A 25,613-nucleotide genomic window follows, 5' to 3' on the forward strand; every position below is an offset into this window, starting at 1 on the left:
GGAGACAGATTCGAATCCCTAATTTTATAAACATCATTTGATGACCAATTTTTGTACCGATTTTAATCAATCAATTTAATTTATATGCTTAGCATTTGAAAGCTAAAACAATTTCTTTTGAACTTAAGAGTTACCACCAAAAAAAAATCCGTCATGTCATCACTCAAAAACGTTGTACTATGGCGAATTTTTCATTCTGGATTTTTAATATTCTCCCCAAGGGTTTTCACTCCCATAATGAAATTTCCACCTTGCCAATATCTTTTTGCTACATGTCACCAGTCAATTGAACATCATCTTCAAAATTTGAAATCCAAATCCCATTGAATTTTAAATGAATCCCACCTGTCAATTAAATAGTCCAAATACATCTCAACAAAATTGAAAACTTCACTCAAAACAAAGTTCAGATTTTTTCTCTCCCGATGTTAACGATGATACTTAGATAAAAACACCCAAAACTAAACCACAAAACTTTTATATTGCATAATAGTTTTGAAATTTTATGAAATAAACTTTCTTTATCCCACTTTGAAAAATTATATCTACACAATCTCTGCTGAGCTATCCTCAGCTCACTTATTTTTTCAAACTCAAATCCTCTTTCGATAGATTGAATAAAAACAAAGTTTACAATAAAACAACAGCAGCAACAACAACTAACAAAAAACTAAGACCACAAATGTCAAGCAGAGGTGGTGAAAACTTAAGTTCTTTCTGTTAAATACATTTTTATTTATATCAGAAAATAAAAGAAAACAAAAAATGATTTGCATAAATACACTATTCCCTCGCCCAAAGGTATTGAACTCAATTCAAGCGTAAGCAAAAATAAAATAAAAAACTTTGTTGCTATAGAACTACTTCAAGGACTTTTAAAGGGCCAGCCGCACACGCCCTCCCTCTTTAACATTTAAAATACAGATTCTTTTTATCTACGGTTTTATAGCTTTTATAGATATGTATACCAAGCAGAAATATGGAAATGTTAAGAAGAAGACAAAGAAAACCAAGAAAAACAATGAACAGAGAATTTGTTTTCAAATATCAAAGATTAATGGAAAAAGTTGAAAGGAACAATCTGAGGACCAAATGAATATTTAATGACCAAATAAAAATCTTAAAATATTGTAAAATGAACAATCGACAATATTTTGTATTGGAAATAAATAAAAGGAGATTAAATATATGTTTGACTTTATTAGGCAAATTGTATATTTTGTTTAAGAAGCTGAAATTTATTTATTATTCATTATTCGGAGAACTGTGTGCCCCCCTTTTCAACTAGGAAACTCAAACGATGAGTATAAGTAATGATAACACTTATACGTTCCGTGGGTCATTATAAATTAAATCCAGGCGGTAATGCGAGGCGATACATTTAGTCAACGAGTACTCATCGTTTGCCAATCAATACAGGGATAAACTAGGAACTAGGGTACAATCTCATAATTGATTCCATGAAATTTGTATCCCGGTTCCTTCGAAAGTTACTGTAATTTCGACTGACGAATACACGGACGAAATTATAGTCGGTCGAATGAATGTGTCATTCTTTATGCAATCAATGCAGGGAGTATGAGTAACGACAGAACTGATACGTTCCATGGGTCATTAGAAATTAAACCCAGAGCTCAGTAGCAATATGATAGAGTGGAGAAATAACATCTAAATCAACTGGGATAAATGTTTTCTACACCATTATGGATTCAATTTTGTTCAATGAAGTCTATATCAAACCATGAATCAATATTGTATCTCGATTCCATGAAATTTGTTTCCCGATTCCTTCGAGAGTTAGTGTGATTTCAACTGACGAATAGACGGACGGAAATGTCTATATATTCTTAAAAAATGTCCCTAATATGTAATTTATAGTCAGTCGAAAATGATTGTTCCGAAAAGTTATAAACGGAAAACCCGAATTGATACTTCACACCCTCTATTTCATGTTTTAGTGCAATGGAGGGAGTATGAGTAACGACAGAACTGATACGTTCTATGGCTCATTATAAATTAATCCCAGAGCTCAGAAGCAATATGATAGAGTGGAGAAATAAATTCAAAACCAACTGGGATAAATCCTTGTTACTCCATTATGGATTCAAATATTGAGAAGTTCACTTTTAGATGAGGTCTATATCAAACATTGGATCAATATTGTATCTCGATTTCATGAAATTTGTATCTCGATTCCGTCGACAGTTTGTGTGATTTCAACTGACGAATAGACGGACGGAAATGTCTATATATTTTTACAAATATTCCCTAATAAGTAATTTGTAGTCGTCGGAAATGATTATTCCGAAAAGATATGAACGGAAACCCCAAAATGAGGCATCACAACTTTCTTTTTCGTGTTATAGTGTAATCAAAGAAGGCAGTATGAGTAACGACGGAACTGATACTTCCATGGATCATTATAAATTAAACCCAGAGCTCCGAAGCAATATGATAGAGTGAAGAAATAACTTCAGTAGTGTTGGCGGGTTATTTGGGATACCCTTTGTATTTTGTTTTTGCAAAATAGACAGACTTGTTGGTGTTTTTATATAAAAAACAACTTTTTAGTAGTGGGGAATGTATGGCATTGTCCGAATCACCTAAGGCAGGGAAATTATGGCCTTCAAATGGAAGTTGAAAACGTTGGCGCCTGATTGACCACGAAGTCAGGCGCCAACGAAACGAACTTCTCATTGGGGTCGTATCGCTGGTAACGTAAGAACTTCGAATTGTCACAAGAGACATTTGGTTTTGAAAGGTTTTTTGTAAAGAAGCTATTAATAGCTTCTGGGGAGAATATCCCAACAAAAAAACTAAGGGAACTGATGAGGATCAGTGGCGAGATCCGAAACTATAGTCTTCCCTGCCTTACCCCTCGGCGGACAATGCCATACATTCCCCACTAATAAATAGTTGTTTTTTTATAAAAACAACAAACTGGGATTAAGCCTGACTATTTTGCAAAAACAAAGTGAAGAAATAACTTCAAACCCAACTGGGATAAATGTTTTCTACTCCATTATGAATTCAAAGATGTAGAAGTTCACTGTTAAATGGAAATATGGAATTGAAGGGTCAAAACAGCCCTGACTTGGCACCCAATGACTTTATTTTAATGACTTACATCAAGAGGTTAATTTTCATTGTCAAAACCATTTTTTGTAGGAACATAAATTGGGAGTGAAATAAAATTTGAGGTGTTTTAGTCAAATTTTGTCCCAGCGGAGGAAAAAATATAGTCTTGTATAACAATTTCAATATAACCCGTTTTGAAATGACCCCAAAATGTAGCACCCATTAATTTTAGATATTTCGGCGGTGCTAGCCTCATTTAGCTATTTTAATGATCCTTTATTATTAAAGCCTAATTTTTTACATTTTTTTTAAATTTTATTGAATGAAAGCAAAAAATGTCGGAAATAGCATCAAATTTTAGAATAAGTTTAGATTTGTTCGAATCACCTTTGGCAGAATGTTGCTTTGCGGTATTTTGGCCCATTCCCGATGAAGCACTTGCTTGAGCTGATCGACACTTTGGTATTTTTTAGTGCCAACCTTGCTTTCCAAAATACTCCAGACAACGGATTGATATACGGAAATTTTGGTGACCATTGAGTCCTGTTGGAATGTCCAAGGTCGGCAGCCAAAATGTTTGCGTGCCCAAGGCTTTAATACACCCTCCAGAATATTTTCGCGATAATATTCGGCATTTTTTTTGATGCCATGGTCGATTAATACAAGCGGATAGCGACCATCGCCTGTTATGGTGGCCCACACCATCACCATGGCCGGCGCTTGAGTTCTGGTGGCCAACCGATGGTGCACATTTTCAGCTGACCTTTTTGGCATGTAAACACGATCATTTTGTTTGTTTTACAAACTGCTGAACCATAAATGTTTTCTCATCGGAGAAAACCAAATTCGGCAGTTCACCACTTTCTGCGAAACAACTCTTTAGCTCTTTTGAGTCTATTTTCTTTCTGTTGCGGTGTAAGTTCTTGCACTTTTTGGAATTTCAATGGCTTTACCCCGAGCTTAATTTGATATATTTACAGAATGGAATATTGCGATATGTTCAGTTCACGAGCCATTTTCGGCCACTGCGACGCGGTTTTCGATCAAGTCGCTTCTTTACTTTTCGAACCATTTCTGCTTATGTTGCTGTTTTCTTCCGTCCACTTCCTTGACGTCGGGCTACGCTACCAGTATCACGGTAACGAGCGATGGTACGAGACACAAAAGATTTATTCACATTTAAATGCTGGAGTGCTCTAACGATATCCACTTGTGGTTTTCCAGCCAAATATAAAGAAATCGCACTATCGCGCTTGAATTCCATCACGAATAACTTTTTTGTTTGGAAAATTCTCACCAAAATGCTTTGTACGCTTTTAAAGAATATAATGAGCTGTCACTGGGATAATTTTAACAGCTGTCGGACAATTGGCTTAGAAATGACAGCAGTCTGAAGTTGGATGCGGTTTATTCATCAATACCTCCTTGCAGAAGAATTTCAATACAGCTTTAAATTTATTTTTGGTAAAAACTTCCTGGCAGAAAATTTTCAACGTAGATTCATTATGTTCTGACAGAATCCCCTATTAGGGCTCGCGATTTGTTTAGATATGTTAGAAATCATATTCAACCGAAGTTTTCAGCAATCTCTTAGGGGATAAAATATTGGTTCATAGGTCCTCCCAGAAATTATTAACAGTAATGTTAACCCAGTGTATTTTCTCATGACTCTTATCCCGCATACTTATTTTTGCAAATTATAATAATACTTAAACCAACTTCTATCCACATAGCTGACAGTTCATTGTGTACATTATGTTTGTTGTCTGGAAAAAAAAATTAGTTGCAGATATTAAATGTGAGACCGACAGGTGTACAATTTCATAGATAATAGAAAACGCAACGGAAAATATCTCCGTTATGATCAAAGCAAAAAATGAAATACTACACAAGATAATATACATACGTAATTTTCGTTAACTACTGAAAATTCTGGATGGGTTGTTTTTTTTATCGAAACTCAATTTGTTTTATCTAATAACATTCATATTAATGATTGTGTGTGTGTATGTTCGACTTGTTATCAAATATGACATTTTTATTGGAATTTTGAAAATAATAACACAGAAGAGGAATATCGAAAAAATATCAAAAACGTACAAGCAGTAAGAAAAGTAGTAAAGTCGGACTGTGCCGAGTATATGATACCCTTCATCACTTTGGGTATATTCTACATATGTATCCTAACAGACGTCGCCTTTTCGAATGAAAATTGACGAACACAAATATGAGATCCTTACATATAGGTGAACTAACTAAGAACAATCCATGCATATGCCAATGGCACACATTAATATAAACCGATTTAAAACAATCTTAAATCTGAACCGATTTCCACGAAACTTAACACACATCATACTAGACTTAATTCAGGACGATATGCTAAATTTCATCCAAATCGAATGATATATAGGGACTTTGGTGCGCTATTCCATTAAATCGAAGGGAAATATATATGGGAGCAATGTCTAAATCTGAACCGATTTTCACGAAAATTAACACACATCGTTCTAGACTTATGTCAATACGCTGTGCCAAATTTCATACAAATCGAAAAATATTTAAGGACTTTGGTGCACCATTTACCTTAAATCGGTCGAAAATATATAGGCCATATCTAAATCTGAACCGATTTTCAGGAAACTTAACACACATCATTATAGACTCAATTCAGTACGCTATGCCAAATTGCGTGCATATCTAAAGTTATTTAGGCACTTTGGCGCACCATTAACCATAAGTCGGTCAAATATATATATGGGAGCTATATCTAAATCTGAACCGATATTCACGAAACTTAACACACATCGTTATAGACTCAATTCATTACGCTATGCTAAATTTCGTGCATATCGAAAGATATATAAGGACTTTGGTGCACCATTTACCTTCAATCGGACGAAAATATATATGGGGGCTATATCTAAATATCAACCGATTTTCACCAAACTTGACACACATCATTCTAGACTTAATTTAGTGCGCTACATCAAATTTCGTGCAATCGAATGATATATAGGGACTTTGGGGCACCATTTACCTTAAATCGGACGAAAATATATATGGGAGCTATATCTAAATCTGAACCGATTTTCACGAAACTTAACACACATCATTCTAGACATAATTCAGTACGTTATGCCAAATTTCGTGCAAATTGAAAGATATATCGCGACTTTGGTGCACCATTTACCTTAAATCGGACGAAATTATATATTGGAGATATATCCAAATCTAAACCGATTTTTCCCAATTTCAATAGGGTTCGTCCTTGGGCCAAATAAATGAGCTGTGGCAAAATTTCATCCAAATCGGATGATAAATGCGACCTGTACGTTGTTTACAATTTAACATCAACAGACGGACGGACATGCATAAATCGACTCAGAAAATGTTTCTATGCATATTCTCAAAAGGAACCATGGGTCTGTCTCGTTTCCTTTTCCCTGTTACAAACATATGCACAAAGACATAATACCCGGTACCACAGTGTGGTGAAGGGTATAAAAAGGACATTGGTCGCCAAAATTGGACGGGGACTTTATAAAGCAGCTCAACATCGACCTTTGTAGAAAATGTTCTGTAAGATGATATTTTATCCACTACTGAAAATCTAAGTCGGTTGATTAAAGAGTGTTGAGCAGGGTGCGGAATCCGGTTGAAATAATACCTTCTTATAATTATACAGTTCTCCCCCCACCCCTTTCTGCCACTCTATGATTTGTTATATATAACAAATAATTCGCCTTCGCATTGCGGAAATGTCAACAGCCATTTCTTCCATTCATAACCTCGCATTGTCCCCATTATATTTTTTCGTTTTGCTCTCCTTGACACAACAATGGTCCTTTATGCGATTATTAGTGTGTCCAAGAAATGAATGGTTGCTCTACCTACCCATCTACCCACCTGAATGGACACATCTTGGAGAGCTTTTAATTAATTGTCATCACATTGTTGATGTTGTTATTGTTGTTTAAGCAGTTAATTATAATTGCCCCTAGACAATAGAAAAAAAAAACAAATACAACAGCAAAAGCAACAGCAACAACAAAGAAAGTCATACCCGAAGAAAATAAATAAACGTTGTGTGTCGTTTATTTAACCTAATGGTGTTGACTTTAGAATATTTCATTACCATGGATGGGGAATAGTCATCAAGTTTAACAATGTCTTGGAGCCTGGGTCTTTCTTTTATATATGAAATGATTTATTAATTCTTTCTGTAAGGTTGTTAGTTGTTATATGCTGAAATATGTAATGATTAATGTTGGAATTATTACCGTATGGGAAATTTGTATGGAGAGCAAAATATTGGTCCTATACCCACATTTTAGTACACCGATCTAATATCTCCACTAGCAGAGTCGACCTAGACACGTGTGTCCGTCCGTCCCTCTGTCCATTATTATTTGTAAACACGCTACAGGCCACAGTTATGGACTAATCGCCACGTAATTTAGCATGAAGGACGGGTTCTTGCCAACGAAGGCCCCTATTGTTTTGATTCGTAACGATCGGTTAATATTAAGTGGATGAAATGGGTTAAAAACTGTATTTTGGTCTGTTTTTCTTTTCGCTTTAGAGGCTAAAATTATTACCCGGACATAACGAAATTTTACATGGAGAAAGAGACAAACATACCTCTTTTTGTGATAATCCGTCAATATTTAGCGGTTCAAATGAACCCTCAAATGGACTGGAGATGTTGACAATATATCCAAGAGTAATGTGATGTATCTACTCGGATATGGTGTCTACGTATTCTGATATTATTTAGTAACCCACGCTAGAGGTCGGAAATATAACGCTAATCGCTATGGAATTTTACATGAAATTCTGTTTGGGATCAAGGATGACACCTATTGTTTTCAGATGTGGGATAATGAAATGGACCGAGAAATTTATTTTTATCAGATTTTCTAATCTGTCTAGAGGACATAATTATAAGTCGAACATCGCAAATTTTACTCAGGAAAAGGGATCTGGTCTACTATTGAAAATTGCTGTTTTGATAATGATCTGTCAATATTTAGAGGTCAAATAAGCCAAGGTATTTGTGTGTAAAATAAGAAAATTTGAATCTTATGACATAAATGTGCAGGAGTGTCTGAGTATCAACAAATTCCCAGACTTGGAATATAGATCCGAAAAAGTTAGAATTGTGATGGTTATGTAGGGTAGCTAATGGTCAGCCCCGTCCGACTATACTGCTCCTCTACTGGTTTTCCCTATCATAGACTCAAGGAGAGAGAGTTCATCCTCGAAATGGTATAAGGGGCCCAAATTAAAATAATCCCTCTTACCACCGGGTGAGATGAAAAAACTGCAACCAACTTCAGACTGCTGTCATTTCTAAGCCAATCGTCCGACAACTGTTAAAATTATTCCAGTGACAGCTCATTATATTGTTTACAAGCGTACAAAAACATTTTGGTGAGAATTTTCCAGAAAAAAAGTTATTCGTGATGGCCATATCAACAGAAATGGTTCGAAAAGTAAAGAAGCGACTTGAACTGAACATATCGCAATATTCAATTCGGCAAATATTGAAAAATGAGCTCGGCGTAAAAATTCCAAAAAGTGCAAGAACTTACACTGCAACAGAATGAAAATAGACTCGAGAGCTAAAGAATTGCTCGCGCCAACCAAGAATGGTTACAAAATGAGGTTCTTCGCTTCATTTCCAGCGCACCAATGTCACCAAAATCTTCGGATACCCAACCGTTGAACTATTGTGTCAGAAGTATTTTGGAAAGCATGGTTGGCACCATCACCTCAAGCAAACGCTTCACCGGGAATAGGCCAAAATACCGCAGAGCAACATTCGGGAGCGTGTGACGGTTTCATTGGCCGTTTGAAGTCCATAATTCGTGTCAAATGTGACCAATTCTAACAAATCTAAACTTATTCTAATATTTGATGCTATCTCCGACATAAAATTTAAAAAAAAAGTACAAATTATGGCGTTTGACTTTGCTGCAGTTTTTTTTTAATCTCACCCTGTATATGAAGTATGTCATTCCGTATTACTGATCATAATAAAATTCTAGGTCGATTTGGCCATGCCATACTCCATCTAAAGGTCCCACCACATTTTTGGTATGTTGAAGGTCCTAGCCGAATTTTTCAACTGAAATGATTGCAATTCGGCATTCTAGGTTCTTGGAGGTTAATAAAATTTAATAAAAATTTGTCAACAACCAATTCGGATGGAAAAACCATGGACATATTACTAATTCCCAAAATATCTGTTATCAGTGATTCTAACTCCAAATTTAAAGATTCCAGGTTTATTGGCTCATAATTTAGTACCATTTTGTACACATAAGTAAGAATTATAAAACTTCCTATATCATACAATCAAAAGAAATCATATTTCAGGATTCCAGTCCTATCGGGTCACTCAAAATTCAAATGGTACCAAATTTTGTACACATTACTCCGAATTTCCAAAACATCCTACATATCGCAATCCTACACTCCAACAGCGATCCTAACTCCACATTTCAGGATTCCAACTCATCCAAAATTCAATTTGTACCAGATTTAGTACCATTTAGTACACATAAGTACGAATTTCCGGTTAAGTATTAGTACTTTTCGCACATTAGTACGAATTTCTAAAACTTTCATATCCCAATACTACACCCCAACAACGATCCTAACTCCATATTTCAGGATTCAACCTCTATCGGTTCACCCAAAATTCAATTTGTAACAAATTTAGTACAATTTAGTACACATAATTTCCAAAACTTTCATATCCCAATACTACACCCCAACAATACACTAACTCCATATTTCTGTAAAAATGTAGACAAATTGTCAACTTTCAAAAAGCTTTTAATTTGGTTCACCCAAAATTCAATATTGAAAAATATTTTTAAGTTAACCAAATTTAGTACAATTTAAAAACTGTACACATAATTTTTTCCTTATAATATTTTATCGATTTGAGAATAGTTTAAATGTGATACATACCCCAGCTCTATCGGTTTAGTATTAGTACTTTTCGTATACATAAGTAAAAAAACTGTCTTCATATCCCAATCCTACACTCCGACGGTAATGTTAATTTAAAATTTTAGGATTCCAGCTCCATCCATTCCACAAAAATTCAAATTGTTCCATATTTAGTGCCGTTTAGCACTTTTCGTACACACTCCCAAAACCACCTTCTTATATCAACCGGATTTGTTAACATTGATTGGCATCCTAAATTTCAGGTTTTTAGCTCTCTCCGTTTACATGCTACGAAATTGTACTAAATTTAGTACATTTTGGCACTCTTCGGATACTTATAGTTCGAATTTTCAAAGAAAAAAAAACACATTTTAGTACATTTATCCTAATTTAGTACATTTTAGTACACTTCGGATACTCATAGTTCGAATTTAAAAAAAAAACTTTTAGTACATCTATCCTAATTTAGTACATTTTAGTACACTTCGGATACTTATCATATCCTAACCTCCATCAGAGATTGTTATTCCAAATTTAAGAGTTCTAGCTCTACCGGTTCTCCAAATTCAAGCGGTACCATTTTTAGTACAAGTTAAAATTTTTCGTGCATTTTTCCAGCCTTATCTGACACCTTCGGACTAATAGTGACACTTACCCAAAATTTCTAATTCTATTCGTATTATTCCGACGTTGATGAATCCTTAAGTCAGCAATATCTTTACCCTTTTATTTATATAGATTTACCTCATCCTGTCCGAACAAACAAGCGGAACGTATTATGTACAAAAGCTCGATATTAGGTATACATGGTTGCCCATATTCGACGGACCCATCTGGCAACGGCATAACTTTTGACAGAGATGTCACATCGCTTAATGACATACCGCGTTTGAAGCGTCAGTCCAAGCAGTCTGAAGAGGCCATATAAAAGTCGACCAAGGCGATCGGCCGGAGAATATCGCTGCCGTACGAGCCAGTGCTGAGAGGTCCCCAAGCACATCCCACAAATGCCGTTCTCAGCAGTTGGGCATGGCTCGGTCCACTTTACAACGGATTATTCGCATTGATTTGCATTTGTTCTCGTACAAAATTCAATTGACGCAAAGAATGTCGCCTGCGGACAAGCCTCGTCGATTGGAATGGGCCCAAAGAATCATCGAAATGGCCGATGATGACGAGCAATTTTGGAACAAAATTATCATGTCCCATAAAGCCCATTTCACAATGAATGGGACCATAAATAAGCAAAATTGCCATTTTACGCCATTTTACGCTGAAAATCCTCAGGAGATTCAAGAAGTGCCTCTTCATGACGAAAAAGTCACAGTTTGGTGCGGCGTTAGTGCGAAAATGGTCATTGGGCCGTTTTTCTTCCAAAATGAAAATGGCCATGCTGTTACCATCAATCAGGAGCGTTATCGCGACATGATGACCAATTTTGTGATGCCAATTATTCGTCGAAAGCGTATGAGGCAGTTCTGGTTTCAACAAGACGGCGCTCCACCGCACACAAGTCGCATAACAATCGATTTTCTGAAGAATTTGTTTCCGGGCCGTTTGATGTCGAAAAGTGGTGATTGGACTGGACTGCCTGCCATCAAAGGCGTTAACACCCAAGGAAGAGCTCAAGGACAACATTCGTGAAGAAATAGCCGCTATTCCGGCCGAAATGTTGGCAAAAACGATGGAAAATGCAGCAATACGTCATCAACGCCAGGGGCGGCCATTTGAGAGATATCATATTCAAAAATTGATGTAAACAAATCTACTTGGAACAAATTAAATGATTAACATTGGCAACCGCCAAATTTTTATTTATTTTTTTTTTTATTAAAAAAACATGTGTCCGTCGAATATGGGCAACCCTGTACGCACCGATATACTACTTATATTTGAGGTGTCTCATTTGAAATAGTGCATCGACATTTGGGAGCATGAATAGGTATATTAATAAAGCTGGATAATTTTTTGGAAAACAATAGAACCATTTTTGAAGTCAACTGTTCGATTTGAGATAGACCCATGGTTCCTTTTGAGAATATGCATAGAATCACTTTCTGAGTCGATTTACGCATGTCCGTCCGTCCGTCCGTCCATGTATTTTTGTGAACAAAGTACAGGTCACATTTGACAAAGTGGTGAAGGGTATCATATAGTCGGTCCCGTCCGACTTTTGAACTTTCCTTACTGTTTTTCATTTTATGACGAATAAACTTTCTACTCTGCCCCTAGCTTTCACTCATCAAAACGCAAAACCTTCATCTAAGTACCCTACCTTACCTGTCTGCCTGCCTCCCTCTACATGGTTAAGTGAGGTTGTTGTTTAGGTAGGATTGCCTTAGGCAATAAATTCAAGTTTTCAAATTACAGCACCAACATTGACAAATTGAATAAACCAAGTTACCGAACGTGGTAATGTGATGATGCAAGAAGATGTGACAGCCCAATATCGGTTTTTTGTTACATGTTATCCTTGTATGCAAAACGAAAAAAGAAGAAGAAATAAAAAAACTAACAGCTCAGAGTGACTCACTCACAGATCATTACACTTACACACGTGTATAGAATTTCCATCCATTAAAAGTAGCAGAGGGATTTATGGCGGCGTTAGCAATGAAAAGAGTTTGTTTCTCTACCCTCTTAGTACACAGACATAAATATTCAGTAGGATCTGTGGTGCCACCGAACACTACCACACCGCCAACAAAGTCATCGCATATCCATTGCGAATGAGAATGAAGCAACTTAAAACTCATTGATAATGATGCCATTTCTTCAACCACTGCCACCAATTTGTGAAATGTTGTCACGAAGTTTTTAACAACAATCTAACCAGTAAGTCAGCCAGTCACCTAGTTAGTTGGATAAGAGAAGGTTATATAGTGAATAAAACGACATTGAATAGGATATAACTGAATTATAAGGATTTCTTCTAGTGATGACTGTCCCTCTCTCTCACACACACGCTGTTTTCAAAACTATTGATTTTTCATTAAAATTAGAATTTCTACTTCGCTTAACGTCAGCTATAAATATATTTTTGTTTCGTTTCTTAAGTGATTGAAAACAGAAATTGCGGATTCAAAGTTCAAATACGCCAAGTTTAAATCTGTGCTAATAAAAGAGTATAGTGATTGACTGACTGACTGACTGAATCTTGGTCCAAAGGTGTCAGATAAGACTGGATTTTTGGAAATTCGTACTAGAACGGTACTTACTTAGCTGGCTTGTTACAGAACGGTTGTTCCGTAAGCCGAGCTTAAAAAAGATTTCCAAGATGTTGTTTTCTACTTGGTCTTTCCATCTAATTCGTGGCCTTCCCCTTCTACGAGAACCATAAGTAGGCTCGTTTTTATATGCCTTTTGAGCTGGGGCATTCTCATTCATTCGCACTACATTGCCAAGACACTGTAGTCACTGCAGCTCAATACGACTGACTATGTCGATGTCCGCGTATAAATTGTAAAGCTCGTGCTTCATTGGGCTCCGATATTCACCGTCGGCGGCAGATCGGCCCGTAGATCTTTTGGAGAATTTTTCTTTCAAACACCCCAAGTGCTGCCTCATCTGCTTGCGCAAGTACCCATGCTTCATATCAATATAACAGCACGGGTAGTATCAACGTCTTGTAAAGTGTGAATTTGGTCTGGCGGAAGGTGGCATTGTTTTTAAACTGCTTACTTAGACCATAGTAGCATCTGTTGGCCATCAAAATCCTTCTCCGAGTTTCAAAACTGATGTCATTCGTTTTATTTATGGCGGTACCAAGGTATATAAAACCTTTACCTACCTCGCTGTAGTTCTCAAGTTCCACAGTTGGTCTTCTCGCCGTTTACTGCCAGACCCACTTAAAAAGATCACACGACAAACTGTCACCTAGTCTGAATCCTTGTTTGGTATTGAAGGGCTCCGATAGGTCCTTTCCAACTTTAACTGCTTGCCTTGTGCCACTTAAAGTTATCCTGCATAGCCGTATTCATTTTGCAGGAATGCCGTACGTAGACATTGCTTTAATGGATAGGGCTGTCGAATGCGGCTTTATAGAATAGGTGGTGTGTATCGATGTGTTTTTCATGGGTCTTTTCCAGGATTTGGCACAGAGTGAAAATCTGGAAATATTTTACGAAAAGTACTAAATCGTACTATAATTGAAACAATTTGACAATTGAGCTGGAATCTTGAAATTTGACTGTTGGGGTGTAGGATTGGGCTTTGTAGAAAGTTTTGGAAATTCGTTCTAACGTGTACTAAATTTGGTACAATTTAAATTTTGGGTGAACCTATAGAGCTGGAATCCTGAAATTTGGAGTTAGGGTCACTGTTGAGGTGTAGGATTGGGATATGTAGAAAGTTTTGAAAATTAGTACTAATGTGTACAAAATGGTACTAAATGTGGATTTGGGTGAACCGATAGAGCTGGAATGCTAAAATTTCAAAATAAGGTTGGAGTGTATCATCGGGGATCCTGAAATTTGGAGTTAGGGTCACTGTTGAGGTGTGTGAAATTTGGATATAGGGTTACAGATGGAGTGTTGGATTCGGGTATAGATGTAGTTTTGGAAATTCATACTTATGGGTGCTAAATTGTACTAAATTTTGACGCAATTTCAATTATGGGTGAACTGATAGAACTGGGATTATGTAATTTGGAGTTAGGTCCAAAGATTCCTTTAGCCCAAAAACCACGTTACACAGTGACACGTTTATGATGTATTTGCTTCTCGTAAATCAAATGCCAACTGCGGCAATTCTGGCTATTGACGAAGACATCAAGATGGCTGAGGTGGATGGTGTTTAAACGACATCAGCGCGTACAGCTGAGATATTTTCGGTCGATCGAACTGGACCCCAAATTGATCGCATTTTTTCCACGTTTTTTATATGAGCATTTTTATTGATATTTTGGTGCCTGTCAAAACGGAATCCGATATGTGATAGATCGCATTGTAATCGCATTTGTATACCCTCCACCAGGGACGTATGCAGGGGGGCGGCCCGGGGGGCCCGGGCCTTTGAAATCCTGTGTATGTTGCTGCCCTCCACCACACTTTGGTACAGTATATAATGTCTTTGTTTGTAACAGGCAAAAGGAATCGAGATAGACTCATGATTCCTTTTGAGAATATGCATAGAATCACTTTCTGAGTCGGTTTACGGATGTCCGTCCGTCCATGTATTTTTTTGAACAAAGTACAGGTCGCATTTATGATCCGATTTGGATGATCCGATTTCACATATTTGGCCCAAGGACAAACCCTATTGAAATTGGAGAAAATCGGTTCAGATTTAGATAAAGCTCCCATATATAGTTTCGTCCAATTTTAAGTAAATGATGCACCAAGCTCCCAATATTTGTCGGATTGAGACAAAATTTTGCACAGAGAACTGAATTAGGTCCATTCTTATGTATGCGAAGTGTAGTTAAAATCGGTTCAGATTTAGATATATATAGTTTCGTCCGATTTTATGTAAATAATGCATCAAACTCCCAATATTTGTCCGATTGAGTCAAAGTTTTGTAAAGAGTACTGAATAATGTCCAGACTGATGTCTGAGAAGTTTTGTTAACATCGGTTCAGATTTAGATTAGCTCCCATATAAAGTTTTGTCCGATTTAATGTAAATAATGCACCAAACACCCAATATTTGTCCGATTTGGACAAAATTTTGCACAGGATACTGAATTAGGTTAAGACTGATATATTCCAAGTTTTATTTTACACATAGTACTGATTAGGTTGATGTATACGAAATCGGTTCAGATTTAGATATAGCTCCCATATATATTTTCATCTGAATGTATGTAAATGGAGCACCAAAGAGTCAAATTTGGGCCGATTGACACAAAATTTTGACCTGCGTACGGAATTACGTCTGAATTGATGTATGTGAAGTTTTCTTGGAATCGGTCCAGATTTAGATATAGCTCCCATATATAGTTTCGTCCGATTCTATGTAAAGATCTTATATATATTTTGCTCGATGGTTGGCATTAAATTTTCCATAAATTTCAGATTGGTATGTGTTTGGGTTGTTCTAATTTAGTTCAAATATCTATGCACGCAGTTAATTTCGTCCGATTCCAATTCAATGGTCCTCCTAAGATGCTATGTCTATTATATCTAAAGGTTGTTATTGTACATATGAGCATATCTTGTATGTACCCAAAGTGATGGTATCATATAGTCGTCCCCGTCCGACTTTTGAACTTTCCTTACTGGTTTTAATCCCTAACCGGCCGCAATCTCTGATTTTTTATTTCTTTTATTCGAATGCTGGATGCAATAATCTGGGGTATTTGATCGGAATTAATGAATTTCTATACTGTAGATTTTAGAATAACATAACAGAAGTTCATTTCTTTGGCTACAATATTTAAGCACAAATTGACATAATCTCCTTCCCATTCGTGGAAGCTGCACCTCTAAATTGTGTAGCATGTAATTAATTCGTCGTTTTTTTGTTCTTGTATTCCAAAATAATTTTCTCACGAATTAGTTGTAAAAAAATACTTCTGTACAACAAGCTGTTGTTTTGTTGTATTTAATGTTGCTTTCCACAGCACTTTCTAGTGCTCACATCCATCAAGCCCACCAACCAGCCATAGTAGTATCGGAGCAGTGCCAGCAGTCCAAGGCCATTCACTGCCCTGCAGTATTGTAAAGCCGCAGCTATTTTCCCATTCATTCCATCCACCATCCATCATAAGTGCTATGAGTTTGTGGTTTTATGAGTGGTTTTCTCGCCTCATCGTCCTTCGTCGGCTGGGCTCGACTCGTTCATCTTTCTCTTTCTCATTTCTATTTTCTTCACTTCACTTCTCGGCTTCCATTTCAATTGAATTTCATGCTTCAATGATGTAATCACTTAAATACTTGATATTGATTAACTTTTGCTGTTGTGTAGATGTTAACCCTACCGCTCCCCTTTTATGAAGTCATTCATTTGGTATTCTTTGAGGTAAGGTTTCTCCGTTGGAAGCAGGAGATATGGTGTGAATTGTTTGAGATTTTGCTAAGGAAACAGCAGCAAGGTTTCTATGAAATTATGGATTATTTATATAATCGAATGTGGGTGGGTGAGTTTATGAACTATTGATGGGTTTAATGAACACGGGACAGGGGACGGAACATTTTTTGGTGTATAGAAAAGAGTGCAAAAGTAGCGTTTTGCACAGGCTATATATGCAGAAAACCATTAAAAGGTATTTTATCTACTTTTATTAATTTTAGATACAAGGGCTATAGAACATTGCCTGAACTGGTAATCGTTCGTATTTATGATCCGATTTGGGTGAAATTTGGCACAGTTCACATATTTGGTCCAAGGACAAGCCCTATTGAAATTGGACAAAATCGGTTCAGATTTGTATATAGCTCTCATATATAGTTTCGTCCGATTTTATGTAAAACCAGTGAGCGGAGCAGTATAGTCGGACGGGGCCGACCATACGATACCCTACACAACTTCCATGAAAATCTAACTTTCTGCGGTTCTATATTCTGAGATTGGGCAATATTTCGCGATATTTGCGCACTTTTGACTGGCTAGAGGTCAGCAAATGTTACTAATAATCAGTACAGCCCATATAATTACTTGTCCAGATTCCCTTCACCGTGTGTTGTGTTGTGATGTTCAGCTTTCGACTCGAAAAGTACAAATAATTAAGTTTTCGGTCGACTTCATCCGAAAAATTATTATCTGATCATCACCTAACATTTTAGGCGTTGTCCTTGACCATAACTTTAACCTCATGGAACATTTCAAATCGATCAGAGCTATATTTCCGCCCTCCAGTGTCGTAATAGGTTACTAAATAATATATGAATACGTAAGCACCTGTAAATATTTAAGTGCAACTCCCGCATCCAAGTACCTACGACTATATAATTGATATCAATTTGAACCTCAACCACTCCTCTTGGATATACTATCAACTTCTCGGGTCTATATCCTTCAGTGGTAAATATATACGCTATAGAATACAAATTTTGTAATTTTTCACACAAAAGTTAGGGTCCATTTGACCCGCTAAATATTGACCGATCATTATCAAAATAGGCATGATTATTCTTTGGCCTGATCCCCTTCGCGGTGTTTGGGCCATAATTGCGGCCTCTGGAGCGACCAGAAAAACCGACAAAAATAAAGTTTTAGGTCCATTTCAACCCCTAAATATTAACCGATCTTTTCCAAAAACAATAGGGGTCTTTATTGGCCAGAACCCATCCTACATGCAAAATTTCGTGAAGATTGGTCCATAACTGTGGCCTGTATCGTGTTTACAAATTATAATGGACAGACGGACGGACGGACGGACACACATGTCTAGATCGACTCAGCTAGTCGAGATATGACGATCGGTATACTTAAAGGTGGGTCTAGAACCAATATTTCGCGGCGTTACAAACTTTTGGGGCTGCACAAAGCTATAATACCCTGACAACATAGTTGTGTAGGGTATAAAAATTTGCACAGCGCACTGAATTAGGTCCATACGTATGTATGCGAAGTTTTGTTAAAATCGGTTCAGTTTTAGATATAGCTCCCATATATATAATTTCGTCCATTTTTATGTACATGGAGCTCCATACTGCCAATATTGGTCCGATTGGGACAAAATTCACATGAGCCGCTAACAAAAGAGCAATCGAACCTGTTTCTGTTATAAAACCGGTCATTTGTAGATTTTTCATTTGGGAGATTTTTCTTCGGAAAAATTCGAAAAACTAAGACAAAAAACAAAAACGAATAATTTGTGCACCATGGCCCTCACACATTGGTTCAAAATAGCGCCATTTTGTTCGACCAAAACGTAGAATTGATGGGTCATCTGTTATACTGCTCGAAATTGGCACCAAATGAATTTTTTTTTTCTGTCCTGCAAACATGAAAAAATTAGATTTTTTTCGACATAAGAAGAAGAACAGGTGTCTCAATAGAAATGGAAAAAGTTCATTGAGGTCAATTGGTTTCAGCTCATGAGCAAGTAAACCAGTCTTTAATTAGAGGCGGATCCAACTTTTTATACCCTATGAAAAAAATAGGGATAGGAACCACAACTTACTAAATTTATGCGAAACCTCTGTAAAAAAATTTACTTACATTATAAATTGTTGGGAAGAGAATCCGGAACATTCCCAGGAATCCGGAAACATGGACCTATATTGTCAATTTTCTGCAATGAGCGCAAAAAATACCATAGCTCTATTTCGAATATTGCGATCATGGAAAAAGGCGTGCTTATTTTAAATATTTTTTTAATGGCGAATAGGCGTGGTTTTTTATAAAATATTTTTTCAGCATCCGATATGGTGTCATCATCTTCTATAGACTGAAGGTCTCTGACAGGTCTACAATATACAGGGTGAGATAAAAAAACTGCAACAAAGTCAAACGCCATAATTTTTACATTTTTTAACGCTGCACCAGTGTTGCTCTGCGGAATTTTTGCCCATTCCCGGCGAAGCGCTTGCTTGAGGTGATCGACACTTTGGTATTTTTTTGGTGCCAACCTTGCTTTCCAAAATAATCCAGACACAATAGTCTAACGGATTGGTATCCGGAGATTTTGGTGGCCAATGTGCACTGGAAATGAAGCGAAGAACATTTTTTTGTAACCATTCTTGGCGCGTGCTGAGTGCGATGGTGCTGAGTCGTGTTGGAATGTCCAAGGTCTGTGGCCAAAATGTTTGCGGGCCCAAGGCTTTATTACACCCTCCAGAATATTTTCGCGATAATATTCGGCACTTAATCTGATGCCACAGTCGATTAATACGAGCGGAGACCACACCTATACCATGGAGACCACACCATCACCATGGCCGGCGAAGGTGCACATTTTCAGCTGACCTCTTTGGCAATTAAACACGATAATTTTGTTTATTTACAAACTGCTGGACAACGAATGTTTTTCTCATCGGAGAAAACCAAATTCGGCAGTTCACCGCTTTCGGCCAAGCGAAGCAACACTTAGATCTTTTGAGTCTATTTTCTTTCAGTTGTGGTGTAGGTTCTTGCACTTGACGCTTAAATTCCATAATTCCACAACAAATAATAAAAAGACAAAAGGGTCTTCTCTGGATTCTATAAACAGATGACCTTTAACAGGGATTTTATAGATAAAAAACTCTTGACTGATTTTCTATGCACAGAACCCCTGTAAGAGGTATCACCTTGTATTTAAACACAAAAACCCCGTTTATATGCCATCTACAGCCAGAAGGCCTTTGATAGGTCTTCTACTGAATGCAAAACACTTCATAGGTTTTCTATAAGCAGAATATCTCTGAAAATCCCTAACAGATTTCAAGAAACGGAAGACTTTCGAAAGTTCTTTTATGGACAAAAAAATATTTTAAAAATTTTCAATGTACAGTAGTCATATGATAGGGGGAAAGAAAAACGTATACTGGTATTCGAAAGTCAGAATACACATGTCAAGAAGACCTCTGACAGTTTTCCATAAACAAAAGTAATCGATAGGTCTTCTATAGACAAAATGCGTATATCGGACCTTCTGCAGAAATAACACCTATCAGACTTTCATAGACAGAAGACATTATACAGGTCTTCTATAGAAGGCAGATCTCTGATAATTCTTCTATACACGAAAGGTTTCAGATAGGATTTATTGAAATAAAATCTCTCACAGTTCTTCTATATGAAAAAAAACGCTGTAAAAAATCTGAAAGAGGAATTCATATAGATAGAAACATTTTTACAAAAATATGAATTTTATGCGGCTTTTTAATAGGTCTTGTCAACATTGGGGGTTTGGTTTTCTTTTCCGATGTTTTTTAATAACGCCTCAACTCATTATGGGTGATGATGAAAATAGTTACCCCAGGTGAAACCGCGGGGAGGTCAGTGTCCACAATTGAGACGAAAGAGGAACCATGATAAGCCTGGATGTCGCCATGTTAAAGCCAATACCTCAGCTCAAAAGTCTTATAAAAGCGAGCCAAGTGATGATTCACGCAGAAGGGGAGGGCCACAAATCCGATGGAAAGATCAAGTAGAACACAACATCTCGAAAAATGGTCTTTCATTTGGAGACCGACGCGCCTGGAAATCTTTTTTAACCTCGGCTTAAGGAACAACTGTTCTGTCATAAGCCATCTAAGTAAGTAAAAAGTTTAATGGGCCTCCTTCCCTCGGAATAGATTCAAATTATTGCCCCTCTTTTTAATTAATTTCGTTGATTAACTCAACAAAAATTTCCACATTCCTCTGTTAAATTTAGAAAAAACCCATTAAACGAAAATATTCTTCTTCTTGAAATTCAAATCTTATTGAAAGCAAACTACCAACTTTTACTTCCTTCTTTATATTCATTTTTTTATAGTAGGCATTTATTTAATAAAATTTCAGTTTGTCTTCTTCTTTCTCTTCTTTTGCTTTTACTTTCTATGCTATTATCTACACACAGTTTTATTTTGCTTACGTTGCTTTTTACGTCATCGCCATCTCTATCATCATCCGCATCATCATCATCATGACTGTCTCTCTATGTAAATCATAAAAATAAATTTGTTTATTACTATCAAATTGTCTTTGTGTTTTTGTTGTTCTTGCTGGCATTTGAAATAGTTATTCTTCTAAAATTTAATTCTAAAGACGCAACAACAAATTCAATCATTTTTGTTATTATTAATTTAGCCTTTGAATTCAAATTCATGAGACGACCATCGTTAAAAACTGCCCACTTGCCCAAATTGTCATCGACCGATAGTTTAAGCTACAGCCCCGGTCCATCATCACCAGGTGATCAATATTATTCTTCTATCTATTCCTATTCCTATTTACATAATTACATTTTATGATACTAGTTGTTGTTATTATTGTTGAAACAAAATAACTCTCACTTGTCCAACCCACTGCACTCACACTAGAGTGTCGACTAATAACACTTGCAAAATTATTAAAACCAAGCACATTAGTGTTTTCAAAAAAATAAATCAATACGTGTGTGAACAGAATTTTAAACACAGAAAAAGGTTGGGTGTATTTTTGTTGATATATGTCCGTGCGTGTGTGTGTCATCTGTTGGTGTGCACTAACAAATAAAATCATAATAATGTGTTGATTGCACCATTTATTAATAATATAATTACAAAATTCACATCACACAATTATTTGATGTAGCAAACTTAATAAAAATTTTAAATATAACATTTTGAAAACTGGGTGATATTGCCCCAGTGGCCCAATTAATACTGAACTCTAATTCACAGCACTGTCCAGAATTTAATTATTTGGAAATATTGGAAATTAAATTAAACTCATTTTTTACATTTTTGATAAACAAACCGCTAATAGGTCTTCTATAAACCGAAGATCATTCTCAATTCGACGCTGCATACATTTATTCTACTATGCAGCGATATTTTGGGAGTCCTTCGATAGGTCTTATATAGGCAGAAAATCTCTAATAAGTATTTAATATAAGTGCTCCAATAGGATTTCTATGTATAGGAGGACTCTGACAGGTCTTAAATAGACAGGAGATTTCTGACTGGTCGTCTATAGTAAGTAGACCTTCCAAAGGTCTTCTATAGGCAAACATTTTTTAATAATTACTTAGCTGGCTTATGATAGAACGGTTGTTCCATAAGTCCAGCTTAAAAAAGATTTCCAGGCGCGTCGTTCTTGTACGCATCTCATCCAATTTGAAAGACCATTTTCCGAGATGTTGTCTTCTACTTGATCTTTCCATCGTATTCGTGGCCTTCCCCATCTGCGTGAACCATCACTGGGCTCGCTTTTATATGCCTTTTGAGTTGGGGCATCTTCATCCATTATCACAAAATTACCTAGCCAACGTAATCGCTGCAGCTCGATCCTCGATTACTATGTCGATGTTCGAGAATAGACGGTACAACTCATGGTTTAATCGACGGTGATATTCACCGTCGACGCAGATCGCCCCATAGATCTTTCGGAGAATTTTTCTCTCAAACACTCCAAGAGCTGTCTCATCTGCTTGCGTAAGTACCCATGCTTCAGCTCCATACAACAGCAAGGGTAATATCAGCATCTTGTTGAGTGTGAGTTTGGTCTGGCAAGAGGTGGCCTTGATTTAGAGTTGTTTGCTCAGACCATAGTAGCATCGGTTGGCCATCACTATCCTTCTCCGAATTTCAAACCTGATGCCATTCGTTTTATTTATGGCGTTATCAAGGTATATAAAATCATTTACTACCTCGAAGCTGTAGTTCTCAAGTTTCACATTTGGTCCGAGTCTGCTGGACATCTTGCACGTTGATACCAACAGCTTGGTCTTCTCGCCATTTACTGCCAGACCCACTTTGGCAGACTCCTTCTCAATTTGTTTAAAGGTGGATGTTAACGCTCGCAATGTTCGACTCATAATGTCGATGTCGTCGGCGTAGGCAAGTAACATATGCTGTTTGGTGTACAGAGTGCAATTTCTGTTCACATATGAATTTCGAATGACCTTTTCCAGCAGGATGCTGAATAGGTCACACGACAAACTGTTACCTTGTCTGAATCCTGAAGGACTCCGAGAGGTCCTTTCGAACTTTAACTACTGACCTTGCACCAGTTATCCTGCATAGCCGTATTAATTTTGCAGGAATGCCGAACGCAGACATGATTTTAAACACCTCTGAATTAATAAGGGAATAGGTGGAATGTGTCGATGTGTTTTTCGTGGGTCTTTTCCAGGATTTGGCGCAGAGTGAAAATCTGGTATATGGTGAATTTGCCAGGCTTAAAGCCGCATTGGTATGGTCAAATAATGTCATTGACCATTGGCTTCAGTCGTTCACTCAGTACGCTGGATAGCACTTTATATGCGATGGGAACGAGACTTATTCCTCTATAGTCTGGTGTTTTACTCGTACTTGGTACAATTTCCGGACTTCATTCTGACTCCTGTACATCTCTGCTCACGCTCACGTTTTTCTTGTTCTTTCTTCTTTTTTCTGAAAAAAAGCATTTCTCCTCTCTCCTTTTCTCCCGATAATTCTCTCTCGCATTGTGTGTTGCTACTGTTTGCAGGGCTGCCATATACGCTACGTTTTTCACATCAGTAGCATTACGACACTCCTTCCTGATCGACCCAGGGGTTTCTTGAAGGTGGTTTTTGGTACCCAAGTGTTGCTTTTGCTGCAGTTAGTAAAAAGTGAGTCATTTTTGAATAGATGACCAAAATACGTTCTCATAGGGAAGGACTTATCTTGGAAAATTCCAGAAGGACTTGTCGTAGAAGATTCCTGGGTGTATGCATAGTATACCAGAAGGTCTAGTCGTAAAGGATTAATAGATCATCTTCAAAAAGTCTTCTTATAGGAGAAAATATATATATATATATATATATATAAATGTTTGATATATGTTTGGAAAAACCGCATTTTCTAACACATGTGAAAGTAATTTGGTATATAAAGGTCCCCTATTTCCAGTATATTAAATTTTTATCCAAGTTTCCGCATGTTAAAATTTTGAATTGATTTGATTATTACTTTAAAAAAAAGGGAATGAAGCAATTCAGTAAATCGTTTATTGTGTGTATTAATTTTCTAGGAGTTAAAAAAAAATCATTTCTAAACATGCCCAACTGCAATTTGTATAAAATCTGTATAAATTTCTTTCCAAATATGTTGCGTGTATTTAAACAATAAATAATTGACAAAATTCCAATAAATAAAAACAAAAACAAATCTTTTTACAAAAAAACTTTGAACTTTGCCACAAATACGAAAATCAAAACACCAGTGCACAGCACACTACCAGCTAATAACAATCTAACCTTTAGTCCCCAAATACAATGACCAGCACTTTGCTAATATTTATTGTTTACTCTTGTTGTTGTTGTTGTTTAAGTGTCAAGCTTATAAAAAAAAAACTAAACAATTGAATTGGAAAAAATAAAACATTTCCTAAGGTGGCTACCAGAAAAACACACAATTCTTATTGTTGTTGTTATTGTTTTTACTATTTTCTCAATAGTTGTCGCGTTTTGTTTCTTTAGTGTTTAGTTTTTTAGTTTTTTCTTTAGTGTAATTCTATGCAAATTATTGCCATTTATAAACAATGACGCACTTGTTGTTGTTGGTTTTTATTTGCAATTTTGTTTTTTATGATTATTATTGTGATTGCTGGCTGGCGGATCCATTCGTTGGCTGGGTGGCACTTTAATTTAATGATTTGCATGTTAACGCAAAGTTTTGTTTTGTGACAAATGGCACACAATTTAGTGGTACTTAGATTAAAAAAAAATAAAAAATAAAAAGAAAGGTGCTAGAAATAAACTATAGAATTTAATTTTTAATAGTACAAACATTTATTTGGGGATCCAAAATTTGTATATTTAAATAAAGAAAAAAAGGAAAAAATATATTGACTTAATAAGATAATATCGAAAGTGCTAACTTTTAAAATTGCGGCATTTGGATGCGAGTCTACTATGAGCAGAACACAAGTTCAATTGTGGTACATAGCGGTTTCAGGCACGCTAGTGATATTGGCACATTTAGACATGAAAAGTGGGACAGTGAATATTGTTCCAAAATTACTACATTAAAAAAACCAGTAAGGAAAAG

General features: G+C 36.4%; 1 protein-coding gene across 6 annotated transcripts in view; it reads left to right on the forward strand.

Annotated features, from left to right (window-relative positions):
* LOC133322515 (oxysterol-binding protein-related protein 8-like) overlaps nucleotides 1–25,613 on the forward strand; it is an 81,976-nt gene that overhangs the window by 23,029 nt on the left and 33,334 nt on the right. For 3 of the 6 annotated variants that reach the window (XM_061531503.1, XM_061531504.1, XM_061531507.1), the window contains exon 2: nucleotides 21,706–21,810. The exons of the other annotated variants lie outside the window; for them this stretch is intronic. In XM_061531503.1, coding sequence (XP_061387487.1) covers nucleotides 21,706–21,810 — 105 coding nt within the window. The remainder of the gene's footprint in view (nucleotides 1–21,705; nucleotides 21,811–25,613) is intronic. 6 annotated transcript variants of the gene reach the window in all.

Source organism: Musca vetustissima, unplaced genomic scaffold (genome assembly GCF_032173495.1).
Source record: "Musca vetustissima isolate MV318-11 ecotype Yass unplaced genomic scaffold, APGP_CSIRO_Mvet_v1 utg30834, whole genome shotgun sequence".
NCBI classification, from domain to species: Eukaryota; Metazoa; Arthropoda; class Insecta; order Diptera; family Muscidae; genus Musca; species Musca vetustissima.